Here is a 26,770-nt window from a genome sequence, read left to right as displayed (position 1 = left end):
ATGCTTTATTTATTACCTCTGCGGCATCTCTTTTTGGAGGGTTGGATAAGTTTAAAGCTACTTTACTGTGCCTTTTTCGGCCTATTTACTGGATATAAACTATTTCCTCATTTGTCCTTGCAGGCATAAGTCATGATTTGAATGGTGCAGCAGGTGCAGGGGCCAAAAGGTTTAGGAAACCCACTGAGCTCTGATTATTGCTATATGTTACTTCTAAACAAGCTGTCACAAGTGCAGGTACCTTGCAAGCACTAGGGTCATGATTTAAATGGTGCAGCAGGTGCAGTGACATGAGCCAAAAGGTCTAGGAATCCCACTAAACAAGAATTATTTATATATTTTACTACTAAGCTAGCATTCACAAGTGCAGTTATCTTGTAGGCACTATGGTCATAATTTGAATGGTGCAGTAGCACATGGGCCAAAAGATCTAGGAAGCCCACTGAACACCGATTATTGCTTTATTTTACTATTACCCCCAACTCTGAACCACCTCTGATCATTATCTCTCCGCTCCCTAGCGACTGTCTGCTGTCCCAGTGCTCCTGGTGCAAGTACTGCATCCATTGCGCTTCCTGGCCATTTCTCTCGCCCCTCACGGGCTTCCTTCCTCTCAGGCTTCCTCTTCTCTTCACCTAAGACACTGGAATACCTTAAACGTGTACGGATCACCCTTTTTCACAGTATCAGCAGCTTTTATAACCAGCATTGGCAAAGCCAATAGGTCTCACCTTCGGCAATGTGTTTTAGCCATGTTGTACACCAGTGAGGCTGCTGTTCAGCATGGCTAAGTTAGTGGTGTGGAGTTGGGTGGGGTAGAGTGGAATGGGGTATATTGGCATGGAGTAGGGTGGGTGGATTGAGGTAGATTGGAGTGGGGGTGTTGGGTAGATTATCGTGGTAGATTGGAGTGGGATAGATTGATTTGGGGTTGATTAGGGTGGAGTGGGGTAGATTAGGTTGAAGAGGTGTATATTTGACTTGAGTGGGGTAGACTGGAGTGGAATGGAGCTTCGGCAAAGCATGCTGAAGTGAAATAAAGATTGTTTTCTGTGTACAAAGGATCCATGCGGTAAAGAATCGCTGTCTACGTTTGAGATTTAAAATGGCCCCTGATGCATTGCTTGCAAGCAGTTCCATAAGATACAGCAGACACATTGCTATTATGTGAGGAGAAGGAGATACTCCTGGATGAAGCCCAATCCCATTCTGTGTATATTTTAAGAAATTGGTGACATTGAGTTTTGCAGACAGCGACTCTCTTATACCAGAATTCTAAAATGTGGGTAGATTCGCAGTACTGCCATGTTAATATTTTTCTACTCGGACTCTATTAAGCCTCTGATAACCTATCTCAGATATTTAATAGTAACCTGCATGATCCAATTCAATCTATTTATTTGTTTGATTAATTTGTTGAGTAAAAAACTTGTCCTAACCATTTTAGAGCCCTGTGCATTAAGCATAAAAAAGTGAAACGAAAGCAACTGTCAGCAACACAAATTTGTCTACATTAGTTTCTGTTCTTCGTCCTCTCTTGTTTGCATTCAGTTACTTATGGCTGTAGGAAATTTTAAGTGAGACATGGCAGTAGTAGTGATCTGCATCTGCTATCTCTATGCAGTGTGTAGTGTTATTAGGGCACAGATGACATGAAATATGTTTAAGGGGATAGTGCAAAATAAGGATGGACGGGTAACTCGTGACTGTGGAACCTGCTGCAGGTGTGCCAGGCCTAAATGCTGATTAATGAAAAGCATGAACTCATGGCAGAGTCTAAGTTACATTCGTGATCTGAAAGGTGTAGGCAGAGTGGTCCAGGTCAGCTCAGGGCTGTGCATTTTCCTCTTTGTCATAAACCTGTGTGTTTCAGTGTAAAAAACACCCGATTGTGGCCTGCTCTCCCTAAGAGTGAAGTGCCTGCTGTAGCATAACTTCAGAAGTTTGACAAACCTAGATGTGTCTTTTCTGGCAGTACGTGGAATTATTCTAATTTACCACCATTGAGGCGATAAGTTAGCTCTGGCCTAAAGTGATGTGCATCAATCACATACAGGCTAGAAACTTAGGTCAAAATTCGTACATATACTGTGTTGATAAAACGAGGTCAGTTGGGAATTGTTATAAAATACATTTATGTTGTTGTCTAGCACCTCAGTAATGTTTTGTGAACTGGGGTGATTGGTAACTATAAGGTCACTGCATACCCTTCCAAAAGAGAGGTCATTTGTTCAAGGCAAACTTAAGTATTTTCCCAGGGAGCGTGATTGAGTGAAGACTTTGTGCCATCCAGCGACCCCCTCGCCAGAGACATTGAGTGGGTAGACGTGCTCTCACCACCCGTGTTCTCGTACCCATGATTACAGGAACAAATGGGACATGAACTTCCAATTAAGAGAGCAGGAGAGTGAATCCTTTGTGACTCGCTCTTACTCTTGCTGCCTCATGTGGGAGAGTGGCCCAAATGAGAAAATCTTAAACTCGCATGCAACAAGTTAGTAGATTTTTCCTGTTACTTCCAAACTTAGGAAGAATTCCGTGAACATTCTCTGTCGTTCAAATGACCCCTTATCAGCTTGCCTCGTAGAACTAATGATGGCTTCCAAAGTCAGGATGCCTGCCCAACTTACTCGGGCATCAGCACTGTTGGACCCTATGTTTTACTGTGGAGTCATTGGATTGGTCCTATTGTTGAACACCAAGTGGCTGAAAGCCAGCAAGGACAGTGATAGATGGTTACAGACATTTACTCCGCTACTGATGGATTAGAGCACCACTGTGCACATCACACCAGACATTTCTTACCTAGATGAAACTGTACTTTAGCATCCTTCCACCCAAGCACTCCCCATAATGCACCATCCTTGGCGTCCGCTGATGAGCTTTAGTGTTTACTCAAGAGTTTGAAGCCTGTATAAACGTAAGTACAATACAATAACTAAACATTGGTGCATTTCAAAGCAGACGTTACATTAAATATACGGAAAGCACAAGTATACGTCTAGTTCTTGATGGAGAGTTCTGTAGAATGTTTTATGGTATCTGTGTTAAATGAAACATTGCATTTTAATCTTGAGATAATACTCTCCAATGAAGGAGATTTCCTGGGTCCTAAAGACACTTTGCCTTAGACCTCGACCTAATTAATACTCCAGTATCATGAAGAGATATTTTGTCCAAGTAACAGATTTTCTGGTGGAATTTGTCAGAAATGCGTTTTAAACGTTCTAGATTTTATTTGGAATTCGAATAAATTACCCACTTCCAAGTGGGATTTATCCTGAAAATCGGCCCCTCATGTTCCCCTGGCTGCGTTATTTTTGGTGATAGTAAAGTTTTCTGGCATGCAGTTAGTTGCCATAGTTCAGTGTGTAGGAGAGTGGATTAAAGACAACCTTAGTGTGCTGTGCGCTCTTTTCACTCTGGGCTCGTACATCATGCAGTGTCCTCCAGGCTCCTGCATTAGCAGTATACAAGCTTTTCTCTGGGCCAGCATAAATCTACATTGTGAACCTTTGCATGAAGCTTGGAAATAAACTATTTTTCAAGATTGCAAAGTTGTAAAATAAATCACAGAGGAAAAATCAAGGATGTACGTAACACTAATATGTCAAGATTTGTAGGCTAAACACTGGATGGTAGTAACATTTGAATGATGGAGAGTCTTACACCTAGCTGAAATGGCTGTCTTTTACATACTGGTTTAAAGTGAATTGCTGCGCTGTCAGTGCCTGAAATGGAATAGAAGTGCAGGTACCCTTGGTCATAAAAGAAGCTGTTTTCTGCCAAGAAGTGCTGGTACACTGCCCATTTGAAGCGCTGTGCACGGCCTCTTTTGTGCATAAGAGAATCCATGCGCTATGCTTACACCGCTTTGCTTTGTAACATGATGAATAGAAAGGAACAAACACATTTCTGTGTGCAGAACACTTGATGTAGAATGTCACCTTCTGCCAGATGCCCTTTTCCTTTAGCACAAATGCAGTATTTTTTGGAAAGTGCTGGCACACTAAAAGTAATCAGTTAAGAGATGTTTATAAGCATGTCACAACATGTTACACACTTAGCATGTCACAGTGTGAAAAGCATGTAGAGGTTGGCACGCACTTGTACACTCTTAAAGCAAGGAGTAAACAAGTAGGTACAAGCAGGACCCTACCTCTCCCCCACCCTGACATTTTGTGACTGATTCTCAAAAGCCTAAATATTTTGGACTCCTGCTTGAGCTGCTGCGTCTATTAAATTAATTTATTGTGCTTTACATTGTGTTGATCACTTTTGGCTAGGAAGCTAAAACACTTTTCAGGTACTTTGAATGTATTTAGATCAATTTCTGGGGAAACTAACAAAACATGGCTGTTGTGCTGGTAGCAATTAGAATCGTAGTCATAATTTCGACATAGCTTCTAGGTGTCGCTCCAGTCACACATTCAACTAGTGATCATATTTGGACTTACTTTTTATGAGACATCAACACTTCTCCATTGAACTGATGGAGTGGACATTTCTTGCGGGAACACAAAGATAAAACTGCTCGACATTCCACAGGGCAGATATTAACAGGACAAGCCCAGTTGTCACTTAAATATGAGGATTGCAGACACAAAGGCATTGCTAATTCCTGCAGAATTTGCAATCTCTTCGGACTGCCGCTTACTGCTGCCTTTGGGAGCCATCACAATAGGGATGAGCCGGGGAGAGCTGCAGAGAGAGAAAGAGTGACCAGCCAGGGCTCCCGTCCGAGGCAGGCAACTCCACTAGGCCACATGAGCACTGGCCACTGGAGTAGGAAGCCGAAATGTAAGCTGAAGCCTCAAACAGCCTGTGATGCTAATTCCCATCGGCTCCACTTGGAGGACACGTCCAAAGCTGTAGCAACTAACAAGCATTTGCAATGCATTAGGTCTCACATTTACGCGAGTTTGAGCTATTGACATTGCAAATAACAATGCCTATTGGCATTGGCATTTACAATGCCAATAGCTTTAACTCGTGTAACTGCGAGACCTATTGCATTGCAAATGATTGTTTTTATTTTTGCTTATAAGCATTAGTCTTTTTTAGCCGCGGCTGGTGCAGGTAAGAGCGGTGGGGCAGGGTGACGCATGCTCTGGTTAGTCTAAGAGCGTCAATCTCTCTAATGTTGGAAATCAATGGCAGCGGTCTCCGGTGGCGGCGCAGACTTGGGATTCACAGCAGCTGTGTGAGGAGGCTCGGAGGAATTACTTATTAGCCTGCATGCAACCAGGCAGAAAACTCACTACACACTGCTAAATATACTTAATCACATCTATTAGAGAAAAATGAACTTGATAATTACAACAAATAACTAAACTGCAGAAAAAGTGTTCATGGAAAAAAAAACAGCGGCATGGTGTATGAAGAAGGGGAAAAGACAAGGAAGGCGGAAGGTGGAGAGAGGGGGAGAGGAGGTCAAATAATTTTAAAGAGAAAGCAGGTGTAAAACGCCAAAGTACACATTATTTCGACAGCCTGCAGAAAGTACACTCAAAATAGACATTTTGTATTCTAAACAGAGAGATTGTGTTTGGTTTCTAAAATAATATATTCGCCCAACCAACGAAAGACTGACAGCTTCTCGACAAGGCGTCCCAACTGTAAAAATATGTTTACAACAAATAACAAATGCACCGCAAATACTGAAAGCAAATAGAGCGGCTTGGAAACAGAACACGTACCTCACGTCAAACATATTTATGCACGTGTATATATATCCAGGCATAGGAAAACAAGTGTTGCCCCCTGACAGGACACATCCGCCCATTACAGATGCAAATCATTGCAGAGTTCAGCCCAAGCAAACAACCACAAGCAAGTGCGATCCTGACATGTAAACTCACGAGGCAGCTATTAAAATACATGCGCATGACTTCACGAGAAAGCAATCTACGTTAGATGCCTCAGTTAATGAAAACGGACTTATTGTCTGGACTGTGAACCCGCCCACGGTTTTACAACTCTGTGGGAGACCCCTATCCACCACCCCCATGGTTCAAATGTGTTTTTGTGCATTAGATATAGTTGGAAAATGCCAGTGCAAAATACAGTAAGTAAGTCAACAAGCGCCCATGATGGCGAAAGGTGACGCGGAAAAATTCAATTTAACCATCATCCGCAATTGACAAAATCTCAGAATAAAAAAAAAATCTTTATAAGGTTTCCAGGATAACGAGTACTGCTGTTGCATTCAAAGCGGGCGGGAATGGTATTTGCTTCTGATTTGAAAACATGGGTTTGTGAATTTGGCATAAATTGTTCTTGCATCCACCATGATTTTGTTCACAGAGCGGGGTGAAATTTCGTGGGCAAAATGGGAATACTGTTCTGTGAAACTGGATGCAAACTGAAGCTTAATAGTAATCCGTATTTTGGTGGGAAAGCTTGGATTCAGTTGAAACTAGCACAAGAGACGACCTGCTCTGCACAGGAGAAACCCAGAAACTTATCAAAGCATCACACTCCTTTATCTGCGATATCGATAACACATTAACGGACCTATTAAAGTTATGCCCATGAAGGGCAACATGCTGATAAACAAGCAAAGGGAAGCACTTCAAAAACATACCGGAGTCCTTGGTGCGGATGACCAGTGGTGGGCTGGAGATACGAGATAGGATAGGGAAGGGACGCCAGGCGGGAAACTGGCACGAGCTGTGTTGCTAAAATAAACAAGCCCGGCGGAGCGTGGCGCGCTCTGGGGAAGAAAGGGCCGTAGGGTTTCCACATTCCTCTTCGTCCTGCTTAATAGCAAGCCCAGTGTGTCAACAGCCTGCTGCTGGTTTCGGTTTTGATGTCGAGCCAGGAATCAAAAACAAAAAATGTGGAGCTTGACATTAAACTGAATTAAGATGTCCTTTTTGTCCGAGAGATATTCATAACGCCGTGCGCCCTTATAGCGATCTCGCGGCGATTTGTGAGTAAAAGTATTTATCTTGTGTCAGAGGGGGCTGAAAAGGCACAGAGGGGTGCATGTTACGTGCACGCGCCTTCTATAGATATAGACAGTGAAGTGCAGTGAAGTAGGAGGTGTGACTGGCGGACGCATAAAGAAAGTAGAGGCATGTTTTTCTGAGGCTGAAGTGAGAACATTCCAAACTGATTTACATGAATTATTTTCGGAGTTATCTGTGAGTGGCAAATGGCGTGTACATTTCGCGGGCGCTTTGATGTTCGCAGTGGCCGCGCGGCTCACTGAGAACATCAAAGCGCCCGCGAAATGTAAGTTATCGCGATCACACTTCAAAGCAGCCGTGTGGCCCGCGAACGTGAAAGCAAACGAGTGCTTTCAGGCCTCCAAATGGTGCGCGCGCCCGGACGGCGCACATGCACTGTATTTGGAGGCCTGAAAAGCCACTGTTTGCACTTCCAAAACTCGCTTACTATAAGTCTCGCCAGAGCAGCGCTAAAGCGCTGGCTCAGGCGAGACCTAAAAAAGGACACTGTCATTTTACGGCATTCTTAGCAAAATGCAAACGGGGAGAAAGTAAACAGGCGCCCTCTGAAACCAGCGTCTGACCTTTGATCTCGGGCTTCAAATGCTCAGCAAATGTGATGAGATAACAAAATTGACAGGCCTGTTTACAAAACGGAGATAAGCTGAGAGCGGGCGAAAACGGGACCAATCATGTCAATTGCTTTTCAAAAAAGAAAAAAAAAGTATTTCTTAACAGATGCTAAAATGGTGACCAGTTTATTGATATTGTGCTTGGTCCCTGCTCTTAGCAACTGCTAAACATAGGAGGCGGCATGACAAATGCAAGACATAGATATATGGGGACAAAGAATAGAAGAGACAATGGAGCCAGCAAATGGGAAGTCTATTGGCAGGGTGAAGCTCACAAAGTATATTCAACATGTCTTTAAGAGTGAGCGCAAGCGCTGTCTAGCTGAGACCTAAAAAGCACTTACAAATTCTCAAAAGTATTTCACTGCTTTGTAATAGCACCAGTTATATTGCACAGACACTTATTTATGGCACTGGGGAGATTACATGATGTGGTCAGGATCACAGGATGTTGAGCTGATGCGGAGACTCAAACCCGGTTCCCCATGCCTGCAGCTTGTTCCGTTATTTCGCATCTCTGTTATAGTCCTTTGCAAAATGTACAAAAAACATTGACAATATATTTCGCATAGACGAAAGCTATTGGCTTTGCCAATGCTTGTTCTTTATTATTGCATATAATACAATCTTGAGGTATATACCTTCAGGAGGTGTGCTGTAGAAAAACGTCTTCATCATTTGATTTTACTAAAATGTCCATGTAGAATAGCAACCCTGGCTGTCCAAAGAGTGCACATAACTGACTTGCCTCTTAGTTCAGCATTGGCATTGTATTGTAATTGTATTTATAAAGTGCTTGCTACCCCTGACGAGGCATCCGAGTGATTTTTCAGCGAGTAGCACGCCACTTCGGATCCCAAAAAGGATTAGTGGTGAATTAGTATAGGGCGATATGAAATGAATTTGAGCAGTGAACATATGAGTTTGTTTGGATTGAAAAGAATAGTGGAGAGATAGTAGAGATAAGTGTCTAGAAAGTTGTTTTTTTGGAGCGTGTAGCAGTAGGAGGAGGCTTGAGATGAGTAATGGGGGGGGGGGGAGAGTCAGATGGAAGGGTTTCGAAAGGCTTGTTTGGGAGATCTGAATAGTAAAAGAGGTATGAGATGATGAAAGAGGGGTAGAGGAGGGAAGAGTCTAGAAAGGGCTATTTTGGGGAACAGAGTAGTAGAATGGGGTTTTGGTATGAGTCCGAGTGGATGTAGAGCATATGTAGAGAGAGGAATAGGGTGAGATGTATGTAGATTTAAGTTGTATTTAAGTTGTATTTAATGAACTGAATGAATAATGAATATACTTCAAGTATAGCTGTACTTTTTACATTTTGTTTCTATAATTTCTTTTGTAATTCAATAGTGAAGCAATTGTAGATCGCTATGATTAAAGATTTACTTTTTTATGCACTCATCTATATACATGTTAAACATAGAATAATATAACCATAAGTAATATGTACATTTGTTAAGCAGAACTAACGAATATATATTTATCAACATAATTACTATACACGTTTATACAAAGCAATACACATATGTAGGTACACATCTATAGTCCAAATAAATGCTGTTATACAGAGTGATATGCTGTATATTTATGTTGGAGTAGAGCCAACTCTTAAGTAGTCTTCTGGAGATCTTATGTTTGGGGGTAAAGAGTTCCATAGTTTGGCTGCTTGAAAAGAGATGGATGAGCCAGCTATGTTTTTTTTTTCTCGTATATTGAGACGAGGTACCAATCTAGAGCGGAGGTTCCTTTGCTGAATGTATTTGGTGATCTTATTCCTGATGAGCAGTCCTGTTCCATGTATCGCCTTGTGGGTGATACAAAGTACCTTAAATGTGGAACTCCAGGCAACCTATAACCAATGTAAGGCCTTCAAGGCAGGGGAGATGTGGGCTTGTGGCTTTATATGTAACAGTAGTCTGGCAGCAGAGGTCTGAATCTGGTGTAGTCTTTTCATAGTTGTTAAAGATGATCCATGGTAGAGGCTATTGGCGTAATCTAGTTTAGAAAGAACAAGAGAGATAGTAGCCTGGACCTTGTGTGGAAATTCCAGGTGGTGGAAGATGCGTTGCAGAGTTTTTTTTATAGTAATGAAGCTTGATCTTGCTATTTTGTCCACTTGGGCATTCATTTGTAGCTTGGAGTCCATGGTAATTCCGAGGTTTCTTACTTCCTTTGATACTTTAGGTGATGTTCCCAGATCATCAGTCCAGGCACAGAGTGGGTCATAATTTTTCCAGTCGTCACATGTGAGTATTTCCGTTTTAGAAGAATTCAGTTTGAGATGGCTCCATGTCATCCACTGATCAACGGCTCTGAGACAGCTGGAAATTTGTGAGTTTCCAATGTCTTTGGGGCTTTCCAGTTTAAGGAGTATTTGTGTGCCATCTACGTAGTTATAGCATGTGAGGTGAAATTGATTGATCAGTGCCAGTAATTAGTTCACGTAAATGTTGAAAAGCCTGGCTGAGATGATAAAGCTGTGAGGGACCCCTGCTTTTGTGAAGTATGGTTTGGACGAGAAAGGGGGAGGGTATGAATGTCATAAGTTCTTTTTTGAAGGTAGGATATGATCCAGTCGAGCGCCATCCCCTCTATGCCTGCTTCGTAGCACCTTTGTATTAGTGTCATGGTGAACCGTGTCAAAGGCAGCTGAGAGGTCCAAGAGTAGTAGTACAGCAACCCTGTTCAAGTCAAATGTGTTCCTGTGGTCATCCCAGATGGCAATGAGGGCAGATTCTTTGCCTCTTACTGGACGGAATCCTGTTTGAAAGTATGGAATTATCTTCAATGAATTGTGACCTATGGGCGAATGCTGCTCTATCCGTTTTCCCAGGAAAGGTTCATTTGTAATTGGTCTGTAGTTGTCTGGGTTAAGCGGGTCTAGGTTTGTTTTCTTTAGTATTGGGGGTATGTATGACTTTTTAGATCTTCTGGAAATATTCCTGTAGTTAAGGAATTGTTCATGATTCTTCTTACTTGTGTGGCAGCAGAGGCAGTTAGAAAAATTGGACTGCTTGCTTTAACCAGGTCCATAAATTTATTTTGTGAAATTTGTTGGAAGAAATCCAGAGGCTGGGTTAATGTACTCTTGGAGTTTTTTTTAAAAAAGGATCAGTGCAGGTGTTTTTCCTTTGTTTTGAAAAGGAGTCCAACAAATCCGCTTTGGTCATGTAATGATTTGCCAGTTTGTCTGTGAATTCTTGAGCAATGGGATGAGCTCCATACAGGCAATTTGGTTTACGAAATTCAGTGAGAATTGTATAGAATTCTTTATTTGCACATTTAGCATTTTGAATTCTGTCAGAATTGTATTTTTTCATAGCTTTTTTGATTGTGGACTTGTGTAATCTGTTAAGTTTCTATAGGTGATGTTTGTTTTGAGCCAGGTAAGTTTTAGATTTCTAATTTGCTATTTTATCTTTTGTCTCTATTTCACCAAGGTGCCTGTTTTCTTTTGTTCTGTTGTGGTGTTCTTAGTGATATTAGGACATCAAATGCTTCCTGTAGTCACTCAGTTTTTTACTGAATGTATTGTCTAGATCTTTACTGAATGTTAGTTGTGTTTCTAAATGTTCAAAATGTAAGTTTGTTCCACGGTCGATAGGTGGATACATGTAAGGTTGTTTTAGGTGTGTTGCTTTGTGTGTTATGTTGGAAAGCAAGCAAATGGTGATTTGATCATGTGACTGTAGTCATTGTTTGAAAGCTAACTAGTTCTGTATTTGCAAAAATTACATCTAGGATGTGTCCAGCGATGTGTGGATTTGTGGGTGATCTGATGTAGGTTCAGTGCGTCTGGGCCAGTAATGATTGTTTTTGGGTGAAGCATATTGGATTTGGCAAACCAAAATGTTTAGGTCGCCCAGAATGAATAGGTTGGATTGCTTGGTGGAGGTCTGTAAAAGAGCAGGAAGTTGCAGGAGGAAGATGGTGCAGGGTTGCATCTGGTGAAGATGGCCTCACAACCTTGTATGGAGATGTCGTCTGCTTTAGTGATATTTAATGGTTGCTTTAACACAACAGCTAGGCCACCTCCGCTTTTGCCTATACTATTTTGTGTGACTGGAGCCATGTCATCTCCCAGCCATAATTCAGATATGAAGAGTAAGTCCGGTGTGTCAGTGAGAAGGTCATAGATGTGATGCTGTTTTTTGTTTTTTTTAGAGCGACCAAGCATTTGTTAGTAGGCAGTTTAGAGGATGTGTTTTGGTGATAGTGTGACTTTGTTTTGCAAAAGTGAGCAGTATTTTGTGGGCTTGTAGTAGGTGTGTCCTTAGTGCTGGTGTTAGCCGTATGAGGATAGCAATAGTGTAGCTGTATCATGTTCCTTGTCCAGCAGGCTAAGAAGGCATTTTGATTGGTCTGGGGGTGTAGGGTGTGGCGGTGGTGGTTGAGAGTGAGTTGATGAGCTGTGTTTTTGTAGAGTAGCCTTGTTGTGCAGTAGACATGGAGATGCGAAGTTGTGAAGAGTGCCATGTTTATTTTGTTCACGTCTGTTTAGGGTAGAAGGTGTACGAGTTAAGGGTGGTGGTGCAGCATGGTGGTCATGTTGTAAAGTTCTAAATTGTCCAGTGGATGAGAGGCGGTTAAGAGTTGCTGTGTTGCTGTATATGTTAGGTGTGGGGGAAGAGAGAAAGCTTGGCAGTGTAGTTACTTTAGGATTAGTATTCTTTGTGTAGTCAGGAAGGTGGGAGTGGGTGTATGCTTCTAGTTTGTGATGAAAAGTATTAGTGGTGTGTGAAATTTTGTTGTGCTGGTGTGTGTATGTTTTGTTTTTTGAGGAGTAGTGAGATGAGTTGATGTGTTTGTTTTCTGAGAAGAATTTGTATGTAAAGTATTGTTAGTGAGTTGAAGCTGTAAGGTAAAGGGGTGGTGATGTGTTTTGAAAAAGTATATGTGATGTGCAAGAGGGGATGAACAAGAGCTAACAGTGTTCGTCTTACATGCGATTGCTAAAAGAGGTAATGTGTGGTGCATCAGAGTGTAACAGTTGTGTGGTTGTGTTTTTGTGGTAAAAAGAAGAGGATGGTGTTGGTGCATGAAAAGATCGAAGGCAGAGTATAGGTTTATTGGGGACAGAAATGAGTCTGTCAGAGTAATTAGAGCAGGGAGTGTGTCTGGATGGTAAATGGTTAAGTATGGTATGGTGTGGATTTGGGTTGTGTTTGTGATGTGTGGAATGGTTAGTTGTATAGCATAGAGTGATGTTTTGTGTGTGAGTAAAAAGTGCAAATGTGTTGTAGTTGGAATATAAGGGTATAAAGGTGTGGTTTGTGGGGTTTTAAAGTGGGTGCTGAGACATTGAAATGTGTGTAGGGTTAGTATGTTGTAAATGAGTATAGTACATTTGCTATGAGTGTGTTAAATATGGACGTGGGTGAGTGTTGATGAATGGGATAATGGGCAGCATTTCTGGCCCTAAGCCTGGCCTCTCCCAAACAGGAAGCTGCCCTGTCCTCTCTGCACTTGTCCTCGACGCCCAGGCTGAGACGCCCTGAACCCTGATCTTAAATAGCCCCCGTGGTCAGGTGACCCCTTCAGCCAATGGGAACCCTAGCCGTAACCTATCAGAACACTAGCCCTAGGACCAATAGGGGACCAGACCCTTACAGCCAATCACAGCCCTAGTCCTAGCAGCCAATTAGAAACGAAAGCCTAAACCCTTGGTCCAACAGAAAGCCTAGCCCCAGTAACCAATCAAAAACCCCAACTAACCCTAAGCACTACGTCCAACAGAATCACTAACCCAGGGACTAATCGGTATCGTAGACCTATCAGCCAATCGGAACACTAACCCTAAGCCCATTAGAAACGCCAAATATAGCGACCAATCAGAGCACAGATGTAACGTCCAATAGCAGCTTGTATAAGGGGGAGTGTAAGCTCACACAACAATAAACCTGTTATATCAATAAATGAACTGCTCAATGCGTCCACCATGCATTTACAGTCGCACAATTTTGTGTGACAGGACAGCGGATATATATATCCTGTCTGTTCTAAGATGACTTAAATCACTTGGTAGTCTTTAAAACTAGATGTTTTTGCACACACCATCTCTCACGGTATATGCCACCCTACAGTGTAAGCGATCAATAGAGGAGGGAAAATAATATGAAAAAATTGGCAGTGCCTCACGATAGTAACACCATGGGAGTTTGCAGAATGGTTCTCGACTGCATCCTCAGGTTCTCATCATTAGCAACTGCCAACTTACAAACAAAATGTTGATAAAAGGAAAGGAAAAAGCAAAGTGCTCAGTGTGCTGTATGTGAACCCTATAAGGTGCATTGAGATCTGACATAGAAACCCGCTACTCCTAGTCTATAAACGAGCTAAACAACCACTAGCTACGCTACTTTATTCCTTGCTGTGTGTCTGCTCAATTAAAAACCAACATGTTTCATTGCCACTATGACCTTACGGCAATTTCGTCAGGGCAAGGGTCAATTTTACACACTGCACCAATTTTCTCTGTTTTTTATACCTGCGGGAGACAGAGACAGCACAACACATCCTATCAACAGTTGCATTAGACTGAACATGTAGTTAAAAAAGGGTTTTATATATGTGGGAGCCATCAACAACTCGTAAAATATATTTACCGGGTGATTGCCCTTCATCGGCATACCTGCAACACCTTTTAAATGTGCGTGTGTACTAGTCCACATACGCAATATTGATCACACTTGCTGCCATACATCAGTCCGTGGAAGAAAGGGAAAGTTACTCAAGCATTATGCTTAACACGTGCCCCTCCGGTGAGATGGAAATGCAGGACCCCTACTATTGCTGAACTCTCGGAGTAGGGATCACCCCCACCCTATCGTGGGTCACTAATGCGTGTGAATCGCCTAGATGGCCCACTAATATCTTAACCCCTAATTCTTACTTGGGGAGCGTCTGCCACTTGTTTGTGCCCCGATCTGTTATCAAGAATGTTGTTAGCGAGAGCCATTAGCTATAATAGCTCCCGCCGGACAATTTATTTAGGAGCTCAGGGAGTTTAAAAATTATTTCCTCCTGCTAATCTGTTAAAAGCCCGCTTACCGTGTCAACGCGAGTGACTGGCGTGAGCTCAGCTCCTCAGCGTCTCGGTCTAGCGGCATTGAATTTCAAACGCAGAACACATTGCGTCAGTACGTGTATAACCCGCCCTTCTTCCGGTCCTCTCATGCTGTAGTGTCATTCAGGACTAGTACGGGGGCCATGTTGGAGTGGCTATACGTCGTATCTATCTGAATAGGAAACAATGTGAAATATAATTTATGTATTTTCATGTTTCTTCTCACTGTTCATTACAATTACACCAGCGCTGTGATTAAAACGTCGCTGGTGCCTCCAATGAAGAGCTCTCAACCAGGGATTAAACATATTTATACCTCACATCTTGCATATATTCTCTTAATGGATTTATGGTTCATGACAATACATCACTAAGTTATGAGAATCGCCTCTACCAACTATATGTGTTAGGGCTCTTAGGATTGTGATAAATATGTGCAAAAATGGGTATCGCCAGCTTCATGTTTGTGCTACATATAAAGACAGATCGGCACCACCCCAATAACCACTTATGGACCACTTTCAACGAAAATCAGACCGAACATCAGGAGACATTGGCATTTGCTCAGCACCTCCTCAATGAAAATGCCCCAACCCAGATATGCCTTTCAACGGTCTACCAATTTGCGTGACCGTCTAGTACATACCTGGTCCATTCAGGAGTCCAGAGAAACTGGAGTGCCCCCTGGACATTATCCATGTGGGGGATGCTCGGTGTTCGAGCTGACTACACCCACCAAGTGTTACTCTGATACATGGAAAAACCTGGTATCTGAATAGGTTTAGTTATTGTAACACAGCCAACATCATCTATAGACTCACATGTCCGTGTGATCTTCATTATATTGGTCTCACGACACGGAAAGTCAAAGTCAGAATCCAGGAACACTTGAGCACGCTAAAGGCGGGCAAGCTTACCACCAGACTGGTGCAACATTTTGTAACCCAGAAACACCACAACAAGGACATACGGTGGGTGGTACTAGAAAAGGTAATAGGGGATCATTACAATATGGAGAGCAGAATTAGCACAAAAGAGGCAGGGTGGATCTACCAAGATGAGGTGGACCAACATGGGCTGAACGACCTTATTGAATGAAATAAAGTGGCATTATTCTTAAGAAACCATGACCATTAACTTGATGAACCCCAGGCGCTGCCCGAACTTAATAGCCCATTTTGTCTAATTAGCCAACATAAGTGGTTATTGGGGTGGTGTTGATCTGTCTTTATATGTAGCTCAGACATGAAACTGGCGATACACATTTTTGCACATATTTATTACAATCCTAAGAGCCCTAACACATATAGTTGGCAGAGGCGATTCTCATATAACTTAGTGATGTATTGTCATGAACCATAAAACCATTAAGAGAATATATGCATAGATGTGAGAGGTATAAATATGTTTAATCCCTGGTTGAGAGCTCTTCATTGGATGCACTAGCGACGTTTTAATCACAACCCTGGTGTAATTATATTAAACAGTGAGAAGAAACATGAAAATACATAAATTATATTTCACATCGTTTCCTATTCAGATAGTTACGACGTATAGCCACTCCAACATGGCTGCTGTACTAGTCCTGTATGACACTACAGCACGAGAGGACCGGAAGAAGGGCGGGTCCTACACGTACTGACGCAACGTGTTCTGCGTTTGAAATTCAATGCCGCTAGACCGAGACGCTGAGGAGTTGAGCACACACCAGTCACTCGCGTTGACACGGTAAGCGGTCTTTTAACAGATTAGGAGGCGGGGGAAATAATTTTTAAACTCCCTGGGCTAAATAAATTGTCCGGCGGGAGTTATTATAGCTAATGGCTCTCGCTAACAACATTCTTGATAACGGATCGGGGCACAAACAAGTGGCAGACGCTCCCCAAGTAAGAATCGGGGGTTAAGATATTAGCGAGCGATCTAGGCGATTCACACGCATTAGTGACCCACGATAGGGTAGGGGTGATCCCTACTCTGAGAAAAAGTGGTTCAGCAATAGTAGGGGTCCCGCATTTCCATCTCACCGGATTGGCACGTGTTGAGCATAATGCTTGAGTAACTTTCCCTTTCTTCCACGAACTGACGTATGGCAGCAAGTGTGATCAATATTGCTTATGTGGACTAGTACACACGCGCATTTAAAAGGGGTTGCAGGTTGCTGATGAAGGGCAACCACCCGGTAAATATATTTTACGAGTTGTTGATGGCTCCCACATATATAAAACCCTTTTTTTAACTACATGTTCAGTCTGATGCCACGGTTGTTAGGATGTGTTGTGCTGTCTCTGTCTCCCGCAGGTATAAAAAACAGAGAAAATTGGTGCAGTGTGGAAAATTGACCCTTGCCCTGACAAAATTGCCGTAAGATCATAGTGGCAATGAAACATGTTGGTTTTTAATTGAGCAGACACACAGCAAGGAATAAAGTAGCGTAGCTAGTGGTTGTTTAGCTCATTTTTAGACTAGGAGTAGCGGGCTTCTATGTCAGATCCCGATACACCTTATAGGGTTCACATACACCACACTGAGCACTTCGCTTTTTGTTTATAAGTTGGCAGTTGCTAATGATGAGAGCCTGAGGATGCAGGCGAGAACCAGTCTGCAACCTCCCATGGTGTTACTCCCATGAGGCACTACCAATTTTTTCACAATTTTTTCATATTTTCCCTCCTCTTTTGATTACTTACACTATAGGGTGGGATATACCGTGAGAGATGGAGCGTGCAGACACATCTAGTTTTAAAGAATACCAAGTGATTTAAGTCACCTTAGAACAGACGGGATATATATATCCACTGTCCTGTCATACAAAATTGTGTGACTGTAAATGCATGGTGGGCGCATTGAGCAGTTCATTTATTGATAGAACAGGTCTTTTGTTGTGTGGGATTCTGTGAGTGGGGGGGTGACCTGTTTCTTCATACCCCCTTATCTCCTTTTTTGTGCATAGGAGTGTAAGCTCAGCCTGCTGGGTTGAGGGCTGGGAGCTGCTCCTCGATTCAGAATCTCCTTGGTGACAGGCTCAATCCATACTCTTGCATGAATATTTCAAAATTCATGTTTGAAAACTATTCCTTAACCCCTTCCACGCGGGGCGGATTCCCCCGCGGTGCTGACCGTTGCTTGCGCGGGCGTGGTCATGACGGAATGGTTCCGTCATGAGCACAGCTCAACCGACGCTCATGACGGAACCGTTCCGTCATGAGCGTCGAAGGGGTTAAACAAAAACACGTGCACCGAGTTAGTCTGGTGTACTACTGCGATGAAACCGTTCTGCATGTGAATAAAATAAAGACGTTTACATATTTTACTCATTTGTTGTAGAATGGCCTTAGAAATAAAGGTTGCAGAAAAGTTGAGTGTGCAGGACACCCTAGTTACAGGCTTTCTCTCACGTTGATTAACTTGTAAATAAAAGCTTTCCCATTTTGAAAAGAGGGACGCATGCATAGGTCAGGAGTGCGATTGCAGCTCCCAGACGTTAGATCTACGGGGACGTTATAGTATAGATTATAAAGCAGCACTGGCTTCAGTGTAGCATAGCTGCAAGTATTTAAAAAAAAAAAAGGCTATAACGCAGTCAATACTGACTATCATAGAATTTTTTCTTTACTTTCAGCCATTTGCAACATGCTTAAAATTAAAAACGTTGACAAAGCCAATAGATCTCACATAGGCAAGATCAATTGGCTTAGCCAATGCTCATTATTTATTTGTATCGGTCTCCTCAGTTGCGCCTTCCACTCCCATTGCCCCGACCCTCACTGTTTTCACTTCTGCCTCACATGCTTCCTCAGCTACTTCCCTATTACCCTTTTGAAGGTCCTTTTAAAATAAAATAACAATGGGGTGGATGGGGGTGGTTTTCCCTTTTGTTTTTTTCCTGCAGCTACTCTTTGCTTCAGGGCTGCTTTGTTTTTACAAAGCCCTTTAGCACAGGTTTGCCTCCAGTTTATTTCATTTACTACTCCAAGTGCTGTTTGCCATGTTTGAGCAGGTAAACTGAAGAAATAAAATTGTGCCCTCCATTACGTCGTCATGCTGGGCCACCATTGCGTCATGACTCGTATCTGCAGGGACACATCGCCACGTTTTTTCACATCTTCAGCAGAAATCATTGGCAAAGCTAATAGGTGGAAAAGGTGAAACTTGTTGGCCTTGCCAGTGCTTATATGTTTCTGGCTGATAAACCTCAAGGAAGCAGCAAAACCAATGCTTTCTCTTTCAGATTCCATTCCGTAGTCCACACATTTCTGATCTTCTGTTGCTTTTGCTTTCTTTGCAGAGGGAGAGACCATGGACACCTCCTGATGACTACCTAAATCTGGAACAAGGTCTACATCTCCATCCTCGGAGAGTTACAAACGTTAGTTATCCGCCTTAAAGGTGTGGCTGGAGGATCAGGTCTGCCTGTAGTTCTGGTCCCAGTATCCTTTCAGTCTGCCGCCTTGGTTGCAGGATACAGTCTGTGCGTACAAGACTGTGGTTTGCAAGAGCAGTCTGTATCTAAAGTCCTTGCCTGCAGAATGCGTCCTGTCGCTGTTTGCTACATTTTGTAAAATAAAGTTTTTTCAAAATAACAAATGCTTATTTTTACTTGTTTCTGTGTACGTTAGCTAATTAGAATATCTGAAAGAAACAGTTATAGATTCCTTACCTTAGAATTTTCCAGTTTTAGGGGTGTCTTTCATAGATTCACATGCCTGAATCATTCCCCGTTGTCGAAACGGGAGCCTCCGGTACATAAAAAAGTAATGTCCTATAGACATACATAGAGAAAAATAGGCCTAAGGGCCTCCCCTTAGTAGCTTATCCTAGTCCTTATGTAAAAAGGACCAAACTCTTAGAGCCAGCCAATCCGCTATCACCTCCCTCTAGAACCTTCCTGGCAGGAGCCTCAGTCCCTCAGATTTTCTACCGCACGTTGTGCTAGGGAGTCTCCAGCCTGAGTTCTCCTCAGGATTTCTTTCAAACCAGATTGTTCACTTTTTTGGTGACTTTCTTCTTCAAGGATTGAACGCAGACCACTTCAGGCCTCTTATTACTGCAGTGAGTGTTTATTTCTTCTACAACTCCTGGCATGTCTGAATCCCAGAAGAAAGCCCTTTTCAGGGCTTGCTCTTCATGTGGGAAGAAGAGGCTTCATGTGGACGACAAGCATGACCTCTGCCTATATTGCCTTTATCTGGACCACGTCCCTAAGGAGTGTAAAATATGTAGGTCTTTCCCTCACAAGACCTTGAGAGACAGAGAGGGTCGTCTGCTTATCTGGCTGGACAGGCTCAAGGACAGGGAGAGTGTGGTATCCTCGGAGGCGAGCTTTTCCGGAACCTCTGAAGTCTCCCTGAAGAGGCCGAGAGTGACATCTCCTGGCCCCTCAGACGCTCCTCCTATGAAGACACACAAGAAGTCTTCAGAGGCAAGATCTTCAAAATCTTCAGTGTCTGACAAGGACTCTCTGACTTTTAAGAAGCCTACCCTGTCGGCCAGCAAAATTGCGACACCTTCCAAAAAAGGGCACCAGGTCATGTCTCCACAGCGGCGACAACCGTGTCCACAACGACAGCGTCGTCAGTCTTCTCGTCGACGACGACCACCCCTTCATCGTCGTCAGCAGGTACTCCTATTTCGTCTATTATACTGCTAAAACAGTCGTCGACGTCTAAGTCATCGTCGACGACGAAGATTGTCCCGTCGACGACGACATCGTCGATGAGGAGCCCACCGTCGACGGAAGAGTCGACGACGAAGACGTCGACGGAAGAGTCGACGACGAAGACGTCGACGACGACATCGACAACGAAGATGTCGACGACGAAGGCATCGACGACGAAGGCGTCGACGACAAATGAGTCGTCGACGAGCGCATCGTCGACGAAGACATCGTCGACGAGGAGAATATCGTCGACTGAGACACCGTCGGCGAAAACCATGCCGTCGACGACGGTATCGTCGACGGGAAAGTCGTCGTCGTCCATGGGTATTTCTGAACCAGGGCAGAAATCCGAACTAGTAGGAATGTCAGCACGGAAGACAGCAGGGGTTCCTGTACAGGCATCTGCATCTGGCAAACTGACCAGACAACAGATTACACCGGAAACGACGTCTCCAAGTAAGGTGCAAACCAATTTGCCCATGGAGATTCTTCAGAGTGAGGAGTCTGAAGAAGAGCTCTTTGATCAGGCTACTTCCCCTTCTGAGCTTTACGTCAAATGTCAAAGCACGGACGAGGAACAGGAGGAGATGAGCGGGCAGGAACGCCCCGTCCGGGAACAGGTTCGCACGGAGGTCACCCCGATGGTATGCCTTCCCCTGTCGATCGTTAATGACCTCAAATACCTTATCCGGGACTACAAGCAACGTTTCCCGGAATCGCCAGCACTGGACACAGGGGGCCCAGTGCCTACTACAAATCCACCAATGACAGCCCCAAAGCAATCACAACCAGCTACTCAGGTCTGCCACGAGAAACCGCCACCTCAGGTGATAGAGTCATCGGATGAGGAGGCTGAGGACATGGAAGAGGGGGAGGTCCAGGAAGACCAGACGGACCAGGATGAGGAGGAGGGGTATGTGGCATCCTCCCCACCTTCCCCACAACCGCGCTAAGCTGATTCACCGCCAGTGGATATTGGCGGTGTTCATAAGATAGTTGAACGAGCAGCGACGCGGTTTCATATGGTCATGGAATCGACGGAGACTGAGTGCTTCTTGCATGACTTTAAGGAGCAGACGAAGAAGACCACGAAGTCAATCCCAATCATTGACTTTCTCTGGGACCAGGGAAAGAAATTAATGCTGACGCCGGCTTCCGTACCTGCGGTTGTTCCACGCCTGGATAAAAAGTACAAAGCTCCATCCACGGCGCCAGCTTGCCTTAATGGACACCCGAAACCGGATTCGGTCGTGACCCAAGCGGCCCAGAAAAATTCTCGTAATCCTCTGTCAGCCCCACCGGACAAGGAAGGCAGATAATTGGACACAATTGGCAAAAGGTTTTCGACCACTTCGGCAATGACCAACTCCATAGCCCTGTTAGGGCGTTATAACCGCCAACTTTGGGAGGATATAGCCCCATATTTAGCAGAGCTGCCAAGCGCAGTTCAGGAGGAGGTCAAGGCACTACTTTCGGAGGGCCAAACCTCGGCGGCCGAGATCATTGATTGTGCCATAGACGTGGCCATGACAGGCTTTCGTCAACTGGCTGGGGCTGCAGTCCTGCGCCGGCAGGGATGGCTGAAGGCAACATCGTTCAGGCAGGAAGTGCAGACGAAGGTGCTGGACATGCCCTTCGACGGACAACATCTTTTCGGAGATAAAATTGACGAGGCGCTCCAAGCTATCAAGAAGGACACTGACACGGCTAGAGCGCTTGGAACCTTGCAGGCAAGGAATCAGTCCTTTCGGGGCAACAAATCTAGAGGCCAGTCCTTCTACAGAGGATCCTACCAGAATAGGTCCTCGTATTCCTTCCAGAATAAGACCCAGTACCAGCAGAAGCAGCAACAAGGTCGGCAGTCTTCTTATGGAAGATCTAACTTCAGGGGTAAGAACCAAAAGAGGGGCACCGGCGGACGCCAGTGACCAGTTACTCCAGCCAGTCCAGCTACCATCTCCCTCATCAAAAATTGGAGGAAAATTGACCCATTTCCTGGAAAATTGGCGCCTCATCACCACGGATCGCTGGGTACTCCAACTCCTAAGATTCGGCCATTCCCTAGAATTTACCACCATCCCACCTGCAACCCCTCCCCGCAGGTTCCCACACAAACATCTGCGACTGCTACTCCGGGAAATATCGGAGATGTTGAAGAAAGGAGCGATCGAGCGGGTTCCATCGGCTCAGAGGGAGAAAGGATTCTATTCCCGCTTCTTTCTGATACGCAAGAAAGAAAAGAAGTGGTGGCCCATTCTAGATCTCAGGGCACTCAACTCTTTCCTGAAGAGTCAGTCGTTCAGGATGGTGACGCTCCAAGAAATACTAGGCATTCTAGAAAAAGGAGATTTCATGACATCCTTGGATCTTCAGGATGCCTACCATCACATCCCGATACTCAGGGGGCACAGGAAGTTTCTACGTTTCGAGGTGGCAGGACAGCACTACCAATTCAAGGTCCTGCCGTTTGGCCTCAAATCCGCTCCGCGGATTTTCACCAAGTGCCTTTCTCCTGTGGCAGCTTTCCTGCGTCAAATGGGTCACCAAGTCTTCCCCTACCTCGACGACTGGCTGGTAAAGGCACCCACAGCTGCAGGCGCAACCAAATCCTCCAACGCCTGTACCAATCTTTTCCAACATCTAGGATTGACTCTCAATCTTCAGAAATCCTATATGTCCCCAACAAGAAGCATCACCTTCCTCGGGGCGACCTTGAATACGGAATGCGCGAGGGCATTTCCTTCAGAAGAAAGAAAAAACAAGATAATATCGCTGGCCACGGCGGTGGCATCCAGGAAGTCCCTAAGAGTTCGCACCTTCAAATCACTCCTGGGAATGATGTCTTCTTGTATACTCCTCATCCCTCACTGCAGGCTTCGGATGCGTCCATTGCAAGAAGCCCTCACGAACTAGTGGACTCAGAGTACGGGTTCGTTCGAAGACATTGTGAGGATAACACCGCGAATATCCAAGAGCCTCGAATGGTGGAAAGATTACAGGAATCTGTCTATGGGACTGCCGTTCCTGCTTCCAGCAGCGCCACTTGTGATCACCACCGATGCATCTCTGGCGGGCTGGGGAGCTGTCCTTCAGGACCTCAGAGTAAGTGGCAAATGGTCAGATCAGGAGCAACATCTCCATATCAATCTTCTGGAGTTGAGGGCTGTGTATCTAGCGCTGCAAGCCTTTTTACCACGCATCCAGAACTCCCAGGTGCTCGTCAGAACGGACAACACCACGACGATGCACTATCTAAACAAACAGGGAGGAACGCGTTCGCTCACTCTATCACGCGAATTGCAAAAGATCTGGAACTGGCTTGTTCTCCATGGGATCACTCTCAGAGCAGACTATGTCCCGGGCAAGGACAACACCATTGCAGACGCCCTAAGCAGACAAAAATCCCTCTCCCACGAATGGGAGCTCGATGAGAATTCGCTAACACACGTATTCTCAGAATGGGGAGTCCCAGGAATCGACCTGTTCGCCACCAGGGAGAACGCCAAATGCCCAAGCTACGCAAGCTGGCATCCCCAACCAAGGTCGCTCGGAAATGCCTTTTCCATAGGCTGGTTCAGCGTATTTGCGGACGCTTTTCCGCCGTTCCCGATGATTTCCAGGGTCCTCAGGAAGATGAAGGCGGAGCCTTGTACCCTGATCCTAATTGCCCCGTTCTGGCCGAGGCAGCACTGGTTCTCGGACCTTCATCGCCTCTCCATCAGGACACCGATTCGTCTAAAACAGCACCCGAACCTGCTGACAACGTCCAACGGGCAGGTGCAATTCCCGAACCTGCAATCGCTCAGGTTATCGGCCTGGCTCCTGAGCACAGAGAGTTCTGTCATCTAAACATCCCGCAGGACTGCAGGGACGTGCTGGCAAAAGTGAGGGCGGACAGTACCAACAAAACCTACTCTCTCAAATGGAAATGCTTCTGCGTATGGTGTTCAGAGAAAGGCCTGAGACCACTCCATATCACACCTCAACAGATATTGCCATATCTACTACACTTGGCACAGTCGGGATTGGCGCATGCATCCATAAAGGTGCATCTGGCGGCAATTTCACGTTTTACCAGGACTTACAAAGGCCCGTCTCTCTGGTCCAGTAGGCTTATCAAACAGTTCCTCAAGGGACTATATAGGTCCTTCCCAAGACCTCGACGGGTCCCACCGACGTGGCACCTCAACTTGGTCCTTAACCAACTCATGAAGCACCCTTTTGAGCCCATTCATCGAGCTTCCATCAAGTACATCTCATGGAAAACGGCTCTGTTGCTCGTTCTAACATCTGCCAGGAGAGTCAGCGAGCTGCAAGCTCTCTCCATTCAGGAACCCTTCATGCAGTTCAAACAGGACAGGGTGGTGCTGAGGACAAATCCCAAGTTCATACCGAAAGTGCCTTCAGACTTTCACCTCAACGAGCCGGTGGTTCTACGTTCCTTCTTTGCAAACCCTACCACGGCAGCAGAAAGGACACTCCACTCTCTGGATCTCAAAAGGTGTCTTAAGTTTTACATAGACAAAACAAAGAGCTTCAGGAAGTCATCACAGCTATTTGTGGCCTACAGTAGGCCAAGGTTGGGTATGCCTCTAACAAAACAGAGAATCTCAAGGTGGAACTCCTCAGCAATAGCATTCTGCCATGACTGGGCAGGACGGCCTTTAAGAGACAGGGTGGAAGCGCACTCCACCAGAGCGATGTCCACATCAGCAGCGCTGTTCGCTGGAGTGCCGATTTTGGACATCTGTAGAGCGGCGACGTGGAAGTCACCACACACCTTCTCCAGACACTACTGCCTAGATGCCGAACTTATGAAGGATGCGGCAGTGGGCCAGGCGGTGCTTCGCCATCTATTCCAGTGAGGTGAGCCTTCCAACATCCCGCCATCCTGGTATGCACATTCTTTACTGATTTACTCTTTTGACGTATGCCAATGTTTCAAACTGATATGGTAATATGTGTATTATCTAAAATATCTATATGGCATGTTACATCAGAAATGTGCATAATGTATTGCTAACTACTCTGATTCAGGCATGTGAATCTATGAAAGACACCCCTAATACTGGATAAGAAACGCGTTACTTACCTGTAACAGCAGTTATCCAGTATTGGTGTCTTTCATAGATTCACATGCAACCCTCCTGCCTCCCCTGGAAGGACTCGCGTCTCTCTCGGACTATATTACGCCTACCTAGCTTGGTGCGTACGAAAATCTGAGGGACTGAGGCTCCTGCCAGGAAGGTTCTAGAGGGAGGTGATAGCTGATTGGCTGGCTCTAAGAGTTTGGTCCTTTTTACATAAGGACTAGGATAGGCTACTAAGGGGAGGCCCTTAGGCCTATTTTTCTCTATGTATGTCTATAGGACATTACTTTTTTATGTACCGGAGGCTCCCGCCTCGACGACGGGGAATGATTCAGGCATGTGAATCTATGAAAGACACCAATACTGGATAACTGCTGTTACAGGTAAGTAACGTGTTTCTTACCCCCAGGCGTCGGACTGGATCCGGAAAGTTTTTCGTCAGCAGTACCCCTGCTCGTAGGAAGGTGGCGTCGGTCGACTCCGCGTTCGGCGTTGTGGTCGCCAGCATGACGTCGCGGTAGCTACAAAAACTCCGCACTCGCGCGCGGACGTCAGTTCTTTCTTTTACCGCGCCAGCAAGCGCAGATCCGAGAGAGCGGTACCTCGAGAGACTTTTTCTCGACTTTTGTCAAATTCGTTTTTTGAGTCCATCGACTCCTGGTGCACGAGGGATGCCAGTCTTCAAGGCTTGCGGTTCCTGTGACAGACTGATGCCGGTGACGGACCCGCACTGCGTAGGCCTCTACTGCCTGGAAGCGCGACCACTACCCCAAGTCGTGCTCCGACTTCCGGACCATGGCCCCAAAGTCTTTGCGGGAGTGGTCCCGAAAGTTACTCGAGGCCCGGCAGTCAGCTCTGCGTCGCTCAAGGTCCCAGTCTTGGAGGAGGTCGAGGGACCGGTCGTGGAGCCAACACCTTTCTTTGTCTGAGTCTTCGCACTCGGGGTCAGGTAAGTCGAAGCACAAGAAGTCGAAGAAGCTTTGTCGCTCTTCGACTTCTCTCCATCTGTCGGCCGACCCACGGGGGATGCGGGTGGTGTCCTTACCGCGGCTCCGCGCTCGGAGCCCGTAGGGTCAGCTCCGGGTTCCCTCCTTCCTGGGACCGGGAGCAACCTCTGCCCAGCTTCGTCAGTTTTGCGATGCATGCCATCGTTTGGCAGCCTGACTCCACCGGCGTGCCATCAGGCCCCGCAGACTTGGCTGGGGGCCCTGGACCTTCAGCGTCGCAGGGTCCTCTTGGATCTAGGCCTCAATCTGGATCGGCACCGGTCGATCTTGTTACACCTCCCCCGGCACAGATTCCACCGGCACCACGTCTTCAACCGGTATTGGCTGTGTCCCCCAGCCGACATCGACCCCGGCCTCCACCTC

The 26,770-nt window shown here is 45.3% G+C and overlaps 1 protein-coding gene across 2 annotated transcripts in view; it reads left to right on the top strand.

Annotated features, from left to right (window-relative positions):
• RUVBL2 (RuvB like AAA ATPase 2) overlaps positions 1-19,238 on the top strand; it is a 144,287-nt gene extending 125,049 nt beyond the window's left edge. The window contains exons 15-16 of one of the 2 annotated variants that reach the window (XM_085616282.1): positions 9,773-9,834; positions 18,940-19,238. In XM_085616282.1, the coding sequence (XP_085472408.1) occupies positions 9,773-9,816 (44 nt within the window). In that variant the 3' untranslated portion in view covers positions 9,817-9,834; positions 18,940-19,238. The remainder of the gene's footprint in view (positions 1-9,772; positions 9,835-18,939) is intronic. The other variant, XM_085616283.1, reaches the window with a different exon arrangement.
• Positions 19,239-26,770: the final 7,532 nt, after the last annotated feature.

The sequence above is a fragment of the Triturus cristatus genome, chromosome 7 (genome assembly GCF_964204655.1).
Source record: "Triturus cristatus chromosome 7, aTriCri1.1, whole genome shotgun sequence".
Classification (NCBI taxonomy): Eukaryota; Metazoa; Chordata; class Amphibia; order Caudata; family Salamandridae; genus Triturus; species Triturus cristatus.
The sequence above is the reverse complement of the archived record's forward strand: the minus strand, read 5'-3'. Positions and strand labels throughout refer to the sequence as shown.